The 20979-nt window shown below is 44.6% G+C and overlaps 1 protein-coding gene across 9 annotated transcripts in view; it reads right to left on the bottom strand.

Annotated features, from left to right (window-relative positions):
* Positions 1 to 20979, bottom strand: part of FRMD4A (FERM domain containing 4A) — a 441493-nt gene that overhangs the window by 164896 nt on the left and 255618 nt on the right. For all 9 annotated transcript variants that reach the window (XM_072955338.1, XM_072955337.1, XM_072955343.1 and 6 more), the window contains exon 2: positions 16157 to 16222. In XM_072955338.1, the coding sequence (XP_072811439.1) occupies positions 16157 to 16222 (66 nt within the window). The remainder of the gene's footprint in view (positions 1 to 16156; positions 16223 to 20979) is intronic.

Below are 20979 nucleotides of genomic sequence, written 5' to 3'. Positions count from 1 at the left end.
AAATTGTGCTCTACACTGGAACTTGACACAACATTGTAAAATGACTATAACTCAATAAAAAAAAAGTTAAAAAAAAAACCAAGTACCATGTGATCCAGCAATCCCACTTCTGGGTGTATATACAAAGGAAAGGAAAACAGGATCTCAGAAGGTATCTGCACTCCCATGTTCACGGCAATGTTATTCACAATAGCCAAGCTATGGAAATGATTAAAGTGTGTGTATATATATGTACCTACACACAACAGAATATTATTCACCCATCAAAAAGAATGCGACCTTGCATTGGTGACATGAATGGACCTTAAGGGCATTATGCTAAGTGAGCTAAGCCAGGCAGAGAAAGACAAATACTGCATGATCTCTCACGTGGAATCTGAAAAAGCTGAACTCATAGAAACAGAGAGCAGAATGGTGGTTACCAGCGGCTGGGGGTGGGGTGGGGGAACTGGGGAGATGTTGTTTCAGGGTACAAATGGCAACGAGTGGATAAATAAGTCCTGGAGAGCTCGTGTACAGCTGAGAGATTACAGTACAATACTGTACTATAAACTTCAAAGTTGCTAAGAGACTGGATCTTAAAGGTTCTCACCCCAAAGAAAAAAATGGTAATTACATGACGGGATGAAGGTGTTAGCTAACACTATGGTGGTACTCGTACTGCAATATATAATGCAATATATAAACGCATCAAAGCAACACACTGTACATGTTAAATGATGTTATGTATCAATTATACCTCAACTGAAAAAATGTAAAAAAACCCCTCAGAAATGAAACCCGAATAAAACTCTAGACACTTAGTCTCGGTGGAGCTTCCTGGTTGGTGAACACATGGTTGCCCTGAGAGAGTGATGTGTCCTGACGCCACGGGGAGAGGGCACGGAAATTCTGCACTTGGGACCATCCCAGACGTCGCCCTGTTCACTGGCCAGTCCCTGACCTGTATCCTGTATAATAAAACTCTTATCATTTTAAGTATCAGTGAGTCCTCCTAGTGAATTGCTGAGCCTCAGGGGAGGAAACCCTCAAATTTACAGCCAACGAGTCAGAAGTGCAGGGGACCTGGGGACCCCCGAACTTGTGGCTGATCTCTGAAGGGAGGGTGGTCTTGCTGGGGAGATGTGGCGTCTGCACTAGCTCCGGGTGGTTGGAGCCTGAACCGCACTGCAGTGTTGCAGCCTCCTTCCTCCCATCTGCCCCCCTCGCCGTGTGACACCGTGTTGCCTGGTGAATGTCACAAACAGAGGCTTCATTGGTCACACATCGGCCATTATTACGCAGCTGAGCGCTTGAAGGCAGAAGCGTCTGAAGGCTAAAGAATAAGAAAGCCCAAAGGCTGGCTGGATTTTAGGAATGCAAATGATTATCCCAAGAAAAATCTTGTGAATTGTGCCCCATTCTTATGTTCCTCTTTTTTTGATATTTTATTTTTAACTTTATTTTAAAATTTTTATCCTACGTTCCTCTTTCTCTCTTTTGAGTATATCTAGTCCCTATGCTTGGATTCATTGAAAAATAACTTGTCTCTTTTGGCACAAGTAAATGAGGACAGAGGTCCTAAACTGAAGAACAGAGAAGTTTTTACTTTAATAGTTATTCATTCGTTTGTTCATTCGTTAAATAATGGGGAGTCGACTTTCAGACAAAAGCAGCCACCATCTATGGGACACCGTGACCAGGGTGCTTGGTTTCAGTATTTCTAATTCTCATCACAGTCCCGCAAGGCAGTTATTACAATTCCCATTTTAGCAACAAGGAAGTGGAGGCTCATATACGTTAAGTATTTCCCAAGCCCACACACCATCCACATGGGAAGAGGGAGCCAAAATTCAAACCCAGATCCAATTTTATCACATCAATGGCTCCTAAGCCCTGGTCCATTTTTCCACGGGACAGCAGAGAAACAAGGGAAACAAGGTTAATGTACGTAAATGTTTCATAAAATGAAATGCATCCTGCTTAAGACTGCCCTTTATTTCTGCTTTTATGTCCTTTTTGGTTTTTATGTTTTTCTTTCTAATTAAAAAAAAATTAAGGTAAATGTAGTCAGCAATATTTTTTAATATCCTTACTTGGCAAAAAAGAAAGCATTCCAGCCCTACTTTCCTTTTATCTTTAAATTTCATGGTCCCTCAAATCCAAAAGCCTGGGAACCACTGATCACACTGGCTCTAACCGTGAACCACAGAGAGATGCTCTAGAAAGGTGCAGAGATCTGGGCTCTTCCTCTACGTTAGAGTCTTACTGCCCTAACACACAGTGTGCTGGGTAAGTGTGCAGGGTCCAGAGGCTGACGGCACTGAACCAGATTCTGGCTCCATCACTGGGCCTCGCCCCCAGAGTCTCTGATTCAGTACATCCCAAGTGGGACCCAAGAATCTGTTCTTCTAACACGTTTCCAAGTGGTGCTGATGTTGCTGATGTAGGATGAGACTTCGAGAAGCCCTGGTTTAAGCCCCTCACGCTATCTCTACCTGCTCTGTCAGGTACGGGAGATCAGGGCTGGGTAGGGAAGTCAGGGAGGGAGAAGGCTCTTCCTCCGCGATAACACAGTTACAAGAGGAGAAACTCCCTTTCCTGCTTTGGAATGTGCTCGTGGGAAGATGGGGTACCTGGAGTTGCTGCAGCCAGCCCTCGACTGGTGAAGTCAAGGAACCTGAGTATTTCCTGAGAAGTAACTGCATTTGAGCTCATCGAGCTCCAAGTGAAACTGAACAGAAAGATGATTTTTTTGCATGCTTGTGAATACAGTTTGGTGAGAACACTGCTGTTGAAGTAAGAGTTACATGGCAGTGCTACTCTCTAAGATTTATCTTGAGTGTGTGTGTGTGTGTGTGGGAGAGAGAGAGACAGAGCCAACTGAATGCTGGAGGCATTTCGATATCATAGTATTCAGTAATTTATGTATCATTTTACTAATCTCTGCTTGGCGGGTGAGAAGGCAGTGATCTACCCTCCCGTCTCTGACTCTGTAATGGATATGCAGTAGAATGAACGGAGAACTGGTGTCATTTGGGAAATTATTACAACCCAACATACCTTTGTCTGAGTCAACTGATTTCCCGCTGTTTTAAAAATCACTGACTCTAATAAACAGCAAGGACCTACTGCAGAGCACAGGGAACTATTCTCAGTTTCTTGTAATGAGCTGTAACAGAAAAGAAACTGAAAATACATGTATGTATGTATGTATGTATGTATGTATGTATGTATGTACACACGGAACTGAATCACTTTGCTAGTCACCTGAAACAAGCACTGTAAATCAACTACACTTCAAAAAAAATAAGAATAAAAAAAAATCACTGACCGTCACAAGAGTCACAAGGAAGGCTAATACAGGATATTTACAATGCCGATGTACAGCCAGCTTTAATCTAGTAAAGAATCTTCAGATCTACCCACAGTTTAAAACGCTAGAACCACTGTACTCATCTTTGGCCACCGTCAAAGGACTCCGGGTGGGGTTTTAAGATCTTCTTCCCCTAAAGAAAAAAGTTGCATCCACTTTTGAACTGGCAGTTTGGTACTTCCGGAGTCAGGCGGTTCTGTGGGGAATTATCTGAGACATTTCTGATAGACACCCATCCCCATCACCAGTCAAGTCAACATGCACTGAACTCTAGACATTCTCCATAAGCCTTGCACCGAGTCATAACGAAGACCAAATTATTAGGAATAATAATAACCACAAATGACGTAGCATCTCCGCAAAGGCCGAGGTCACTCCCATTCCCTTTTCACAGAGAGGTGGCAAAGGCAAGTGGTCTGCCCAGGTTACCACGGCTGCTAAGGGGTCCGTCCTAAGCATCCAATTGCCCATAATGTGCCAGGGAGCCTTCTGGGTACGTTACATGTTCTGAGTCACTGAGTCCTAGTCATAACACTGTGAGGCAAATTCTAGCATCAATTTACAGACAAAATCACAGCAGGAAGGCTGGAGGCAGCTATGACTTCCAGGCTACAGATAAGGAAACTGAAGCTTTAAGAGGCAGTCCTATTGGCCAAGGTGAACGGAGCTACTAGGCATCACGTTGGTGGCCCGGGGACCTTGACTGATCTGAGTTCCTGCCAGGTTTGGAAGCCAGGCCGTCTGGCCCCAGAGCCAGCGTTCTCAGCATCCTGGTGACAAGTGGCTCCTCCTCTGGAGTCAGATGGCTTGATTTTGAATCAGCTGGCGATTCTTCAACTGCTGGGCCACCATGAATCAGTTACTTAACTGCTCTGTGCTAAAATGTCCTCATCTGAAAAATGGGAAGAATAACACTAACCTAGCGCGGAGTTCTGGAGCAGATTATCTTCCGATAGTTTCGCAAGTGTGAAACACTTAGAACAGTTTGGTACAGAAGGAAGTGATCAGTTAGCTAATGTGAGGATTAATCACTAAGCTACAAACTTTCCCAAAGCACTGGAAAGACAGCTTACTTACATGATTACAGTTACATCTGAGTTACATTTGACTGTTCAGGACTGTGTTCATTTGCGTAAAAACAAAGGATACCTGTATTTTCTATCAGCTGGTTTCTGCCTAGAACAGTGATTTCCAAACCCTGAGGGGTCTGCAGAAACCATCTCAGGTGGTTCCCTGTCAACAGTAAGGGTTCAGACTTCCTCCATTTAGATAGTTTTGGACAAAGGGTTTTGCAACTAAAAGAAGTTTGAGAACCATTGGACTAAAAGACTGCAGTGGGCCGCATGGTTGTGTCCATCCAGCCATACGTACAATGTCCTGCGACTGTCAAGATCAGGAGCCCAGCTCCACTGCCCAAAGGGCACCTAGGACATCACAGGGCACACCCAGAGAGGAGGCAGTTTGGGGCAAAACTACACCCTCACCTCTTTAACATACTGCTCTTGAGAAAGTCAGGCTGTGGAGGGAAGGAAGAGTCCAACAGAAGAAGTCAAATAGGGTGAATGACTAAAAGCTTTTGAGCAGAGAAATGTCACAAAGTTGTAATTCAGGAAGAAGAATCTGGTTGTGGTGTGAAGAACAAACTGGGATGGAATTATGGAGGTGAGTGAGGAGGCTGTTGTAGGACGAGAACAACCAGAGTGGGGACAGCAAGCATGTGGGTAATGTCCAGCCCAGGCTGGTAAATGTCTACACAAGGGTGGCAGCGGGACTAGAGAAGGAAGGTATTTCCTCAAGATGGGGAGAACCTCGCAAGACTTCAGGTGGGGATGGAGTTGAGGAATAAGTCAAAAAAAGGAGCCTAGGTTCTTATGCTTGGTTGCCTTGGAGAACCGTGGGCTTACCCTCAAAGCAGGTGCAACAAAAGATGACCTGGGTGTCATGAAGAGAGTGGACTGTGTTTGGGTTGAGTCTCTGGAGTTGGAGCTGCCTTGTGGTAAGCCTGCATCGTGCAAGTCTACCAAGCCATTTTTCCAGCAGTATTCTCTTACTTTGTGTCTCTGTGTCACATCTTGGTAATCCTCATAGTATTTCAAACTTTTCCATTATTATTGCATTTGTTACAGAGATCTGTGATCAGTGAGCTTTGACGTTACTCTTGTAACTGCAGGCGCGGTGGAAACAGTAAGAGAACCAGAATTAGAAGTGGAGCCTGAAGGTGTAATTGAATGGCTGCAATCTCATGGTCAACCTTTAAAGGATGAGGAATTACTTCTCATGGATGAGCAAAGAAAGAGGTTTCCTGAGATGGAAGCTACTGGTGAAGATGCTATGAAGACTGTTGAAATGACAACAAAGGATTCAGAATATCACATAAACTCAGCTGATGAGGCAGCAGCAGGGTTTGAGAGAAATGACTCGAATTCTGAAAGAAGTTCTACTGTGGGTTAAATGCTATCAGACAGCACTGCAGGCTACTACAGAGAAATCACGCTTGGCAGGAAGAGTCAACTGATGTGGCAAATTTCACTGTTGTTTTATTTTGAGAAATTGCCACGGCCACCCCAACCCTCAGCAACCACCACCCTGATGAGTCAGCAGCTTTCATCATCGAGGCCAGACCCTCCACCAGCAAAAACATCATGACTGCTGAAGGCTCAGATGGCGTAAGCATTTTTTAGCAATAGAGTATTTTTTTCTTTTTTTTTTTCTATTTTTTAAACTGAAGTATAGTCAGTTTACAATGTTTCAGTCATACATGAACACACATATATTCCTTTTCATACTCTTTTTCATTATAGGTCACTACAAGGTATTGAATACAGTTCCCTGTACTCTACAGTAGGGACTTGTTGATTATCTATTTTATATACAGTAGTCAGTATCTGCAAATCTCCAGCTCCCAATTTACCCCTTCCCATCCCCTCCCCCCATAACCATAAGTTTGTTTTCTATGTCTGTGAGTCTGTTTCTGTTCTGTACATAAGTTCATTTGTGTCTGCAATAAAGCATTTTTAAATTAACATATGTACATTGTTTTTTAGACATAATGTTATTCTACACTTAATAGACTACAGAATAAACTTCAGTTTTTAAAAACTGAAGTATGGTTGGTTTACAATATAATATTAGTTTCAGGTATAAAACATAGTGATTCAATATTTTTATACAACGGCTATCATCAAAAAGACAACAAATAGTAAATGTTGGCGAAGCTGTGGAGAAAAGGGAGCCCTAGTGTGACTGCTGGGGGGGAATGTAAATTGGTGCGATCACTATGGGAAACCATATGGAGATTCCTCAAAAAGCTGAAAATAGAATTACTATATGATCCAGCAGCTGTACCCCTGGGTATATATCTGAAGAAATGAAAACACTAATTTGAAAAGATACATGCACCCCAATGTTCAGAGCAGCATTATTTATAATTGCCAAAGCAATGGAAGCAACTTAGGTGGCCATCAACAGATGAATGGATAAAGAAGTCATGATATACTCATGCGTGCGTGCACATGCGCGCGCGCGCGCACGCGCGCACACACACACACACACACACACACACGCAGGCACAATGGAACATTACTCAGCAGTAAAAAAAAAAGAATGAAAAGTTTGCCATTTACAACAATACAGATGGACCTGGAGAGTATTATGCTTAGTGAAATAAGTCAAACAGAGAAAGACAAACACTGTATGTTTTCACTTACATATGGAATCTAAAAAAATAAAACAAATGGTGCACTAGGAAACCAAAAAAAGTTGTGAGCCTTGCTGTATTGCCATGGTCTGGAACCAAACCAGCAATCTCTCTGAGGTCTGCCTGCACCTCGCAGGTGGCTGAGGTACGGCACTGGGGCTTTGGAAATCTTCCATGTTGCTCTGACAGCTAAATCGTTAGCTCTTTATTGGGCAAGAGAGGAAACTGGAAAGCAGAGAGATTCGAGGGCTATGAGGAGGGGTCACAAGGTTGGAAGAGTCAGGGGAAAACACAGCACAGCTGAGATTTCTCAGATCTGGTTCCCTCCTCCACCACCTCTGACCTGGGACCACGCCGTGTGGCTGGGGCTCCATTCCTCCCTCCCTCTCCTCCCCCTATCTTTGGACCTGGTGGGACAAGTTGCAGCAGAGACTGCCAGAGTGAGCAGCTCTGCCCCCAAACCCTCCTGCACCCCCTCCTTATCAGGGAGGATGGAGTGCCACTGACATAACTGCACAGAGAAAGGGGGGCCGTCCCAGCCACCGGAGAGCAAGTCATGAGAACATGCAACCCATTTTAGAAGGAAGAACGCCCACCCCTGGGTGTGTAATGAGCCGGAGGGCTTGAATCACCATTTCTCACCTTAGACATGATCTCCCGCCCCGAAGGGAGGCGCCCTGAGCGCTGCGTAGCACAGTGAAAGACGAATAATACGAGATTTACCAAATGAGCAAGTATTCGAATTGAGCAACGTGCCAAAAATCAATCTGTGAGTTATGAGTGAAAAACAAAAAACACCCAGATTTGTTAACTCCCAGATCCCTGTGGAGCCATCCTTTCCAGATGGCCGGCTCTCTCTCCATTTCCATACTCTTCGGGGAGGGGGGGCGCATGCGTGTGCGTTTTGTGTGTCTCTCCCGGATCAACACAATTACTCACATTTTGCTGAACTGCATTGCGTGTTCAGCTCATTTTTACCTCTCACCGTCCTCATCCCTCCCGAGCAGAGATGCTCACATAGCAGCCCACCATCCACAGCCGTCGCCCGGGGCTCCTTTCTGCAAACATGCTTTGGGCTGCCTTACAGGTTTGTGCCAATGATTTTGCAAGTGGATCAAAGAAGCCAACAACTCAGCAGTGACACAAGACCCACCTTCCAGAGGGCCATGCCTGGGATGGAAGGAGAGTCACTGTCTTCCTCTCCTGGAATTTCCTTTCTCTCCCTCCACACGTTCACTCAGTTTGAACCCCGTGAAACTGTCCTTTCAGTCGGACGAAGTTGGCCAAATATTGGAAATTTCAAATGGTTCCAAGCAGTACCTTTAAAGACCTGTTAAAATTAGCAACAAGTGCAAATGGGGCACAGAAGTGGAGGGGTGGGAACCTGTAGTGGGAAAGAATCTGAGAAAGAATATATACGTGTACACGTATGTACATGTATAACTGAATCACTTTGCCGTACACCTGAAAGTAATACAGCATTGTAAGTCAGCGGTACTTCAATTAAAAAAAAAAGATTAAAAAAAAGAAAGAAATGGAGGAGTGGGGAGGAAGGAGGGGGAGGGGTGGAAGAGGGGGAAGGGGGAAGGAGGGGATGTTGCTAGGCAACCAGAACACGGCCCCGCAGGCGCCTGGGAGATGGTCTCCGCTCCCTGCCCTGGGCCCAGCTGAGCTGGCTGCTCCTGGAGCTGTGTGCGAGTGTATGCTGGGGTGGGTGGGTGGGTTGGGGCCCTTGGATGACTGCGTCAGTCTGTTGTCTCCTGACACTCCTCCCTCTGTTACAGCCCCACTGGGAGACTGGGATTCTCTTTTGTTGTCAAGCAGAACAGAGCTCCCCAACTTTTCCATAAAGCCTTCGATGGAGAAGGGAGGAAGAACAGGTCCCTCCCTCCTCTCGCCAAAGGGGAAGCTGTGAGCGGCTGGCGGCACCCGGGTGCGCTTTTGTCACAGTTTCTTATTCCTCCAAGCCACTAAATGAACTCAGTGTAGGGTGACCATAATGTTCTCGGTCTCTAATCTATACCTGAACATCTCTTTGCTTCACCATGTGCCTTTAAGAGGTTAAATACTATCAGCCAGCCCCAGGGGCTGGAAGGACATCTGTCTGGCTCATCTGGGGTCAGCCTGAAGCAGCCTTGCTGGACCCCCCCTTTGGCTCTTGTTTCATGAGGTGGCCTGGAGGCCTGGGAGGTCCTGGACAGAAGGTCCATGACACCACAGCCCTCGGTCTGCTCGCAGCTTTTGCACACGGCTGCCTACCCCAGGCTGAGCCTGTACCTCCTGGTGACTTCAGACCAGACAGGAGCAGATGGCAGACCTGGCTCACACGACAGTAGCCGGGCCAGCAGGCAGAGCAGACCACCCTCGGTCAAGAAGAGATGAAATCAACTCTGCGTATTTTTTTCTTGGCAATGTGTGTCTTGGGGGAATTCCTGGCTTACTTGGTAGAGAACCATCCTTTCTATTTTTACAGAACATGATAAATCACCGAAGTAGCTGGGGATGGGGCGGGTGAGGGTGAGTGTGTGAGTGTGTGTGTGTGTCCACATGCAGAGAACTCAGGTCCAGTCATTTACTCTCTGCAGCACTAGCAGAGTTTCAGATTTCTAAGAAGTCATATACAAGTGGTGGTTGTTGGTTTTTTTTAGCCCATTATAGGAAAGGATATTTACTCTGCCTTTCGTGTTCCTTTATTTAGAGACCATAGTAACTTACTTAACCTTTAAGACAGTATCACAGGCATCTTGGTCGGACAGAGAAAAGAGGTGAGAAGGCAGAAATTACTTAATCTGCCGCGGTGTAAGTTTCTTCCACACCTGATACCCTCAGGCTTAGACATGATGTGGAAACCCTTCGTCATCATGGGTCACATGGGTAAACCTTCACTAGACAGGTTGGCAACTCAGTCCAAAGAAACAAAATCACCTGGGTAAAAGCCATCTTCAGTTCTGCACCTGTCATTTACGAAGCTGGTGTGGGTCCAACATGGCAGGCATGTTACAAACCAACTAGATGGCGTCTCGGGTTTTTTATCGTATACACTTCTTACGGTGCAGTGAGAGAGAGCAGGCTATGACGTCAGAAGATCCATGTTCCAGCTGTATACACTCCTTGGTGACCTTGAGCAAGGTAATCAACCTTTCTGAATTTCTGTTTCTTCATCTGAGTTAGCATCTACATAGTTAACGTGAAGATTCAATAAGATATGCTGCAGAGAAACTCTGTAAAGAACTGCAAAATGCGGTCATCACTGTGGAGGACATCCAATAGGGAATCTGGGTGTCCTTAACCAAGTCTCTTAGGTTCATAATTCTTCCTCTTGCGCAAATGATCTACTCTATCCATCAGAGACAGCTGTCTAACAGAAATGTCATGTGAGCCCAATATGAAATTTTACCTTTTTCAGTAGCCACCTTATATCAGGAACAAGAAATAGGTGAGATTAATTTTAATTATGTATTTTCTTTAACCTCACATACCCATCTCAACATGGAATCATCAATATAAAAATCATTAATAAGACATTTTATTTTTTAAAAAAAATTCAAAGACTTCAAAATCTGGTGCAGATTTTACACTGACATCCCATCTCAATTTGGACTGGCCACATTTCAAGGGCTCCAACTCTCCTCCACAGGGTGGCTTTAAATCCTTCCTGACGTTTCTGTTTTTGTGTAACGTACAATATTCCAGCTCCTACCTTTAATTCTCCTGATAAACACTGACCAGTTGAAGTTTCCTCTGTTTCTCTGACTCACAGGACACTTTGTCCTTCTGTCTTAACAGAGGCTGATGGTTACACATGTGATGCCACTAAGAGATGGGGCTGAGGGGAGAGACACCGTAATCCGACAATGTGCCCCGCATTGCCGGGCAGCCCCACTGTGGCAGAGTCGGGCATGGAGAGAACTTGGATTTGCTCTATCGTCAAAGGGAAGAAATCCTGCCAACAGAGCATAATACGCCCTCAGCTAAAGCGCTGGGGAAAGTCCTTCAAACGAGGCACTGCTAGGAGCATAAGTTTTTTCTTGCACGTCTGTTTTTCTCACACTGGCCTGTCTTCCTGGACGACAGGATATCATGTATCGGAAGCCTCAGGAGACCCTAATAAGGAAGGTCCACACCTCGGCCATTCCAATCTAGTGAAAATCTATTCTATTTTTAAGAAGCCCAAGGGAAAGAGCCCGGAATCTTCCATTAACGGCTTCCAGGACCCCACCTCTTGAACCTCGCTGTCAGGAAATTCTTGGTCTTATTTAAATGACTCTTACTAAAGCTCACTTTTCTTTCTTTGCTTACGAAACGCTCCCTTAAATAGGCCTTCAGATCAGAAAAAAAGGGAAGAAAGGCAGTTTAAAAGAATAACCACATGAAGACCAGACTTGAGAAGTTCAGTTTAATATAAAACTTCCGTGGCACCCTCCCATCTGGTTATAGAAGCATCAAGAAGAGGCTGATTGAGAGACAAATATGATGGTGGCCTCTCTCATTCTGATGCAGGCTTTTTGGAGAACATTTTTAATTAGTTGAAACAATGGGGGGCAACAGAGCAAATGACATTGTCTCCAGGCTGGATGGAAGGATGATCTGGTTGGACAAACTCCACACACTGATGGCCAAGGCTTGACTTGATACCAGAATGCTCACAGCACCGTTCTAGCATCCTTAAGTGGCAGTTAAGGACTGAGGGCAGCGTCGCATGGTGACATCGTGGATGTCTGGGAACCGCCTGGGGGATTCAGGCATGAGCCTTTTGAATATCAGATCTGAATATGTGCACTCCTGAACTTTGCTGCCCCACCGGCCATGGGTAACGTGGGGTTTACTCAAAGCCGTCAGGAATTAGGATGCAGAGTCCGCTCGGCCAGAGTCCACTCGGTAATCCCAAAGAGCTGTACAATAAACACTCAACGCTGGGATTCTGTAACCCGCAGAAGGGAAATGTTCCTGTCACAGTGGCCAGGTCTAGTCTACACCCTGCAGGAAGCAATCTCTGTGGTCGTCTGGTTGCCAGCATCCTTCCGGTGGGAGACAGCTCTGGTCAGTTGCTGACTCCTAATCACCTCAGCCTCCTACCACTCGTGTGTTGGACGCTGTCCTGTTCTACAGGTCTGAGGGGTCGCTGGGTGAGCCTCTCACCCTAAGAGCTAGTGGCTGAAACACCAGGCCTCCCTCCTCTGTCGCTGCTTGCTAACGCCCTTCACTCAGTCACCCTTGTGTGTAGCCCGGTTTGCATCTCTGGGAGATAAACATTTCCTCTGAGCCTGCCTCTCCACCTTACAACCCTTGTGAGGCAAACGTGGGAAACGTTCACCCCCTCCAGCTCCTCAGGCCCAGATCAAAAGACTGGAAAAAGCATCGCTTGGTCAAAGTCTTATTACAAATATTCTGGAATTGTTCTTAACAACAACAGCAAAACTGTCAGCACTAAATACACTTAATATTGGTGATAATAACAGACTGTGGTTACCAGGACAGGGGAAGCGGGGAAGGACAGATTAGGAGTTTGGGATTAACAGATACACATTACTACATATAAAACAGATAAACAACAAGGACCTACTGTAGAGCCCAGGGAACTATATTCAATTTCTTATAATGAGCTGCAATGAAAAGAATATATATACACATTCTTATATATATATAATTCATATGTATTTATTATGTATATTAAGAGGTCCTTCAGAGAGGTAATACCACGGCTTCTTAGGGTTTGCCCATTTTTTCTTTCAACAAGGATGTGTTCAGTGACATGTTTGCCAGGCTCCGGGCCAGGTGCTGGGGGTACAGAGTGATTGATCGAGATACAGACCAGCCCTTACCCTGCTGGCGGCTCCAGTAAACAGCAATGGCAGTGAGTTGCGACGAGTCGTGACAGTAAGAGGGAAACCTCAGGGGGTGGAGGGGACAGCTAATGTAACCGAGCAGGACCCTATGGGGACTTCCCAGGACAGACCCTACCATGTCCTCCATCTGCTTCTTGTTTGTAGAAAAACTTTAGCCCCCTAGGCCTCCCTCGAGTTTTGAAGAATAAATTTAATCAGAGAAGTGAGAAAAATGCAGAAGCGAAGGAAAAGAGTCAAGCAAGACAAAATAATGACAGTTGATCCATGAAACGAAGTCCAAGGCCTTTAGTCCCTCCGCAGGCTACAGGTAGGATTCTGAACCATATCCTTGGAGCTGTTTTGCAGATCCTGGAACCCCCACCAGATGGAAGGAGTTAACTGCACACTGACCACAAGCACATAGACCCCAGACCCACTGGACGGAACCAGAGGGTTAATGATGTTGATTCCGATGACCTCACCACCAACCAAACAGAAGAACACCCGTCAGCTGACCATACACCCCGTGACCCTCTCCCTCACGCTGTCTTTAAAAACCGTTTCCCAAAAGCCATCAGGGAATTTGGGCCTTTTGAGCAGTAACAGCCTGGACTTCTTGCTTGGTGCCTACAATTAACGCCGCAATTTCCTTCACCACAACCCAGTATCAGATCAGCTTTGCTGCGTGTGGGCCAGCGGACCCAAGTGTGGTTCGGTAACACTAAGACCCAGACTCAGGAGGGGCAGAGGGGTCAGGGAAAGCCTGGGGGGCAAAGTATCTTCTAAGCTCTGAACTGAAGGTTTACCATGAACCAGCCAGGGCCAGAGGCGAGGGCACGGGAAGGCGTGTTCTAGGAAGAAGGAAAGACATTGGAAGCATGTTCTAAAAAGGAATGGAAAGAGGACGGACTTCTCTTGTTTCGTCTAATTCTACATCTTCTTGATCAGGAAGGGCTGAGAATGACCTTCCCCAAACTGCTGCACATTCGTAATTAAATATCTTCTCTGTGACTCAAGTCCACTTCAGATGCCCCCAGTCATAGTTTCCCAGGGCAGGCTGGCGAGCAGACTGTCAACTCCCTGCCCCTGGAGGTCCCATTTCCTGTCCAAGAGGGTGGCTGCCTTCTAAGACTCTAAGAGTTGATATTTTTTTAAAAAAAAGCATCTTCAACACACCAGACCACTCACTTCCACACTCCCCAAGCTGATTCTCAACAATTTAAAAATTGCTCCAAATGCTTCGTTAGTTGGCGATGCGGCTAACTTAAGACCTCTAGCTCATCTGACCATCCCGTCCCCACCCTCCAAATCCAAGCCAAAATTTCAGCTCTCAGTAAGATTGTGGGTCCTGGAATTTAGTCCAACAAGGAGATAATCCAACATGCGGAAGAACCCTACTCATGTGGATAAACTGATCACAGCATTTCCTCGGAAATAGTGTAAAATGTTTAAAGAAACCTTAAATGGACCCAAATGGGTAAATGATTTGCTACTAATGGTTTATCTATTTCTGGAATTTATGCAGCTATGAACAAAGATGACAATTTATGGTAACATGGAAAACGCTAGTGAAAGACAATGTTAAGTGAAAAAAAAACACAGAGAATTATTCACACGTTATGATTACAACCATGTAAGAAACACAAATAAGAAAAAGGCTGGAAGGAAGTGTGCCAAGATGAGAAGAATTGAACCGGGATGTGGCGGAGATGGGCTTTCTCCCATAGTTCGGTTTCTCTCTTTCCCACACTGCATTTATAATGCCTTTATGATTGAAGTCTTACTAAAAGCATTAGCTCTTTGTGTTAGCAATCTGAACAGTTTCAAATCCAAGCAGCAGCACGTACAAGGGAACACGGATCTGCGTGTCTATGCGGAACCTCCCCACTGAAGTATCATCTCCCTGTGTGAATGAGCACGCAGACATCATTTCAATCTGCTCACATGTTGCAGAAAAAATGTGTTACAGCTTGGTTTTACAGCTCAGTTGTGACAGCAACCTGGATCCTGGCAAGAGACCAAGCAGCACTCAGGAGAGTTGGAGAACTCAGGTTTACCACGCCAGCGGGCCCAGAGGACTTAACACTCCAAGCTCTGGACCCCAGCTGTAGGTTTACACAGGCTTTTATAGGCTGCCAGTTTACACTTTGCAACGTCATATGCAAATAAAGTATAACAAAAGTTGACTAATTAGGAACAGGCTTTGCAGAAATGGATCAATCAGGAGGAAGAGAAATAACCAACCAGGAAAGATGGAAATGGACCAATCAGGAGTGAGCCCACTTTCCTAGAAGTTAGCCGTTTCAGAGGCAAAAAGTGAGATAGAGCCGCTGGGCCAGGGAACCAGACGGTGCTGGCAGGAGAGCAGTGGCCCTGCCTGGGGGTCCTGCTGGTCTTTTTTATGGGGCTTCCCGCCTCACATGGGCTGCAGCTTCTCAGGGTAGAATATGACGGATGGTAAATAAGAAGCACTGCCCTAAGAATGTGATGGACATTGGAGAATATCAAGCAAATAGAGTTATAAAAGCTGGAGGTGAACAACAGATACGGAATTAAGTTCTTTCAAACAAGTTTGGAAATTTCACTGTTCTTTAGGGCTCTGAGTGAAACACTGATGTATTTTTTTTTTTTTTGAGGCTGAACAAGACCAGGGTCTATGCTTCTCATTACTGCTCTGACTTCTCTGCCACTGATATGTTCTTAGTTTGGGGATAAAGGGATGGATTTCCTGTGTGTCAGTTGACACCCAGACAGTCAACAGTGACATCAGTGATGAACTGTGGGAGGGGGCCGGGGGTAACTCAGCCCTTAGAGGGAAGACAGAGCCAAGAGATTGCTTTTACTTCTGCACACCTATGAAGATTCAACTTGAAAATAATGAACTGTTCTGTCCCCTCTGAGCAAGAAAGACGACTAACGAAATCAGTCTTAGTTGTAGAAAGAGTTATGAGGTTCTATTATAGTTACTCCTTCCAGGCAGAAAGCTTAGCCAATGGCACTTGTGGAATTTCCTTTTCGAGAGATTTGTAACAATAGGTTAGATATACATCTGGCCTTGAATGCCTTAGGCAGGGTGCACAAAGAAACAGTACAAACGAAAATAGCGCTCTCACACACACACAAACACCCACCACCGTGTGTCCCAGGCCTCTCTCGTAGAATTTAACAGCCATTTTAACTTTAAAATAGTTTATATTCTCACCCACCCTTCAGCTGAATCAAAGTCTGAACCACATCAGTCGCAGAAGAAACTTTGAAAGTTGGCCGAAGGTCATTTACCTGTACTAGGAGTTCCAGCTTCCTGTCATCAAGAAGATGGACTTGACATCGACGGCCCTCCGTCATCTAAGAAGAAAGACAAAAGATGGTCACTGAGAGTCTAGCAGCCTGACAGATGGTTAGAGGGTCCCCTAGGCTGGGAAAATATGACGTCACCAGGCACCTGCCTCTGGGCAAAACCTCCCCTGGGAGTTGGAGCTAATTAACGCCAAGAAGCAGCAGGATTGGTTTGTTCATTCATTCAGAAACATTTATTGAGCACTTGCTAGGTGCCAGGTGCTATTCTGGGAGCTGGGTGCACAGTGGCACAGAAGACAGGTCCCTGCCCTCATGCAGCTTATATTCTTAGGGGGAGATGTCAAGTAGATTACCAAATCCGTATATAACATAATACCAGGTGGTGATACGTGTTCTGCATTCTTCAGTCCTTCTTCCATCTATGAATTTTATCACCATGCACTGAGGACAGAGTTCAGTACCTGGTCTCTGCCATCTCGCACTTCGTCCCTCTAATTGACCACAGGGAGCAGACGACCATCCAACTGGCAACTCCATTTGGTTTCTGTGTTAATCCTCCCCGTCCTCGTTTATGACCCTAGTCCCTCCAGAGCTTTCACTCATATCACAGGGGCCCTGGAGATAAGTGCTCACAGCTGGACTTGACCCCTGGCCCTTGCGCCTTTCACCACTAACACATCCGTGTGATGTAATCCAAAGAGCATCTTGGCAGGCACTGGGAGACCCAAGTCCAGACTTAGCCCTGCTGGCTATTGGCTGCGAGACTTCGAACAAGCCTCTGCTCATCTCTGCACCCCAATCTCAGATACAAAAATGAGTGGGCAGGCCCAGTGGAGATGTTGGTGAGTGTTTAACAGGCTTTCTAGAAGGAAAAAGCCTTCATTGGGAGCATTTGCGAGAGCCCTGGCATCACCCTCAAAGGAAATCCTCTTAAGAGCGCACCTTCTGGTGGATGTCCGCTGGCCACAACTCTAACCAAGAAGTGTCTTGCTGCACTCCAAGCATCCTTCACCAGGTCTACCTTCAAGCTACTGCCAGGCCCATGCTGAAATGTCTCCAACAGACAGATACAATACACACGAGCGCAAAGGACAGTAAAATAACGAGGAGGTGATGGGTTTATTTAGTTAGTTACTATAGTATTTGTTACCTTGGTTTTTAATATAATTTATTTAATCATAAGTTTGTATAACTGAATGTTAATAATGGCTATGGTTTATAACTGGTGCACAAAATTCCTGAAAATGTAGCAAATGGTTTTTACAAGTGGATACACAATAGTCCAACACTGCCGTCTAGGCCAGGAAACCCAGAGATGCCTTCTGGTCTTTGGGTTTTCATATGACCGCAGCCCCCACTGAAGCCACCTGCTTTTTCCCAGCTGCCAGCCCCTTCATGCAGATCAAAAGGAGGGATGCACACGGGCGGATTCTGGCCCCGCCTCACTGCACGGTCACTGGGGTCCCTTCTCCGCTTTCTCCAGGTAACGTGGGGAAGGTGGCCTCCCCGCTCCGCATCCCACAGGGCTCACTCTCTGACCATCAGCATGTGCAAAGCTATCATGTACTCTCACGAGAGACTCTTTTCCTTCCTCCAAAGGAGCCACCCAAGTCATATCACCATTCATGCTTCCATCAAGTTATGTTATTATTCTTAATTATTCATAATAATACTCTCCAGCTATACAAAGAGGAGGTATTGCTATGTGTGGCAACATGGATGGACCTTGAGGGCCTTCTGCTTAAGTGAAACAAGTCAGAGAAGAAAAGACAAATACCATTGATCTCACTTAAATGCAGAACCTAAAAAAATAAAAATAAAAAATAAAAACCATGAGCTCATAGACTCAGAGAACACACTGGTGGTTGTTAGAGACAGGGGAGTGGGGAGAGGAGGAGAGGGTGGGCAAATTACCTGAAGTGGTCAAAAGGGACAAGCTTCCAGCTAAAATAAGTAAGACGTGGGGATGTATCGTTCAGCAGGGTGACTACAGCTAATATACTGTATTGCACATTTGAGAGTTGCTAAGACTTTTTTTTTTTAGATATTTGAGAATACCAAGCAGATAGTTATAAAAGTTGGAGGTGAACAACAGGTTTGAAATTAAGTTCTTTCAATCAAGTTTGGAAACGTCACCATTCTTTAGGGCTCTGAGTGAAACAATGATATATATATACTTTTGAAGCTGAACAAGACCAGGGTCTATGATTCGCATTAAAAGTTCTCATCACAAGAAAAAAATGTTTGCAACTTATACATGAGGACAGATGTTAACTAGACTTATCGTGGTGGCCATCACAGTATACATAAATATCAAATCATTATGTTGTATGCCTGAAAGTAATATCATGTTATAAGTCAACAATGTCTCAGTAAAAAAACAAAAAAAAAACTTTTACAAAGTAAAGAAAACACTTTGCTAGGAAAAAAAAAAATCTGTCAGCTTCATTTCAATTACTCCCTCAACTAAGTTCAATCAAAGCTACTACAATTTCAAATTATACTAAAATAAAGGCTGCCAAATCAAAACGTATAAATGATTCCTGTATCAAAAAAGTGCACCAAAAATGTTCACGTTTCGACAGGACAGTTGATACCAATAGCACAGGCACTTTGGATAAAATTCTAGACATTCAGCAATTCAGTTCTTACTAGGAAGAACTCAAGGTCAACAGAGAGGGAGTTTTAGGGAGGAGAGTGTACAACCATCTGGCATATTATCTTGAAATTCCTTTAAAAATATTTTATTAAAAGTTTGAGAAAACTCTCTGCAGGGTGGGGACAATTTTAAGGAATTTTAAGAAAGAAACACTGCTTGTCCTTTGCATATTTAAAACACAGAGTTTTGAACTTCATTGTAAAAGGTTAAGGGTATAAACACGCTCATGAGTTACTTATTCACATTCTAGTAAGTTGTAAAAAAAAACAAAACCCAAGGAAAATTCATCTCCAAAAGACATTTCCTGTATCGAATAAAGTTCTAATCACAGTCATAAAAAAGAAGTGTATCACTTTCTCAGAATGTTTCCAAGCATGCAAAGTGTGACAAGACACTGAGTTCAAACCCATCCCTGAAGGTTCCCCCTCAGATTCTCCTTTTCATCTGAAACATACAATTCCGATCACATTACTCTCACCTTATCTGCACAGCAACTTAAGAAGTAGCTACACAGCCGGATGTTAAGATCTACCCATGGATTTTCCAACTTCATTCTTCTCTTCAACAAACTCTCACTAAGTCCCGGGAAGCCGAGACGCACACTCCCTATTCTAACAGGAAATTTATAAGCCGCCTCCTTTTTGGGAGGCAAACTGTCCCTGAGAAAAGTCAGCACAGAGAGTGAGTGAGCCTGGACAGAAATTCAACTTTGAATCATCATGATTCTGAAAGCACAACTTTCTTTTGACAGCACGACTGTGGGGTTTTTTTGTTTTGTTTTGTTTTGTTTTTTGTTTTTCCTCCAAAAGGAGACCTGTTTGTTGCTCTATCTGGATGTAAGATCGGAGTGTCCTGTTCTCATTGCCAGTTCAGAAAAGGTCTGCCTTCCTGGGTGAGTTCGGAGCAAAAGTAGCTGAACATCTGTAGCCCTGTCTGGCTGCCCGAGCAGAGTGAAATTTTCTCTTGAATACTAACAATTGTCAAGTCATACTGCTTTCCTTGTTTTCATTTTCAGCTGCTCGGGCATAACTGAGGGCTGGCATCACCCTCAAAGGAAATCCTTCTGGAGAACAAGGCTTCTTGTAGAAGTCAGCTGGCTACCACTCCGACCGTAAACCATCTTGTTACAATACAATTCTATACCAAGTGGACGCCTGCCAAGTGCACTGTGATTCCAAAGGCTATGTAGAAAAAAAAGTGTTATTTTGAAAGTGAGGTGTCCACCTCATTTATCCAGCTTTGCTGTTAAGACACACACTGAATCATGAAAACTATGCATAAACATGGAAATGCATTGTGATAGGAGCTTAAGTGAACGTAGCAGAATATGAAACGTGTATTATCAAGGCAGCCAAGACAATTGTGCTTATGGGTGGTCACCCACCCCACCCAGATACTCCTTCATATCTTCTTTCCTTTTTTCCTTTCATTTTTATTGTTTGATTTTCACTTACATGCGGAATCTAAAAAAATGACACCAATCTATTTACAAAACAGAAAGAGACTCACAGACATAGAAAGCATCTTCTTTCTTTTTCAGTTAAAAAAGGTAAAAGAGAAACTTCAGCTAGGAAAATGAATAATGATTTTTGAGGTCAGCCTTAGGAGATGAAGCCAAGAAGTTTCCTTCTCAGCAAGTTCACTTCAGACTGCCTATGTTTTTAATGTGTCAGATCAAACTAATTAACTTACAAATGAGAATTATGATTAGCACATACGTTAGAGATCTCAAGATTGAAGGTCTGACACCTTCTCTCCCTGCAGGAGGAATTCACAGGAAGCCAATGGTGACTGAGAGTGGAGGGCAGGCTCTGAAAACAGGGAATTATAAATACCTGTGTCTGAGGGTCTCCTCCATCCACCCAGAGCCTGATCAATACCTGCCGGCAGAGGGAGCCCCCTCTACAGGGCATTACTGAGAAACAAATAACTAACAAATGGGCAATGACAAACTCCCCCAAGCAGCAATTTTGAAGTGCTTTCCATGGAGAGGTACTGGGTATGAAGTTTACCATGTAAAAACATGTTTTATAAGCATATTTTCCCTTTAAATTCAAAACTCAGTAAATCCCACTTCAATATCCTTCTTATTATCACCTTTTTTCTCTACATGTCACCCCTCCCTCTCAGAGCCACTTCATAGATG

The sequence above is a fragment of the Vicugna pacos genome, chromosome 35 (genome assembly GCF_048564905.1).
Source record: "Vicugna pacos chromosome 35, VicPac4, whole genome shotgun sequence".
Lineage (NCBI taxonomy): Eukaryota > Metazoa > Chordata > Mammalia > Artiodactyla > Camelidae > Vicugna > Vicugna pacos.
Note: the sequence above shows the minus strand (reverse complement) of the source record. Positions and strands in the feature narration are given on the sequence as shown.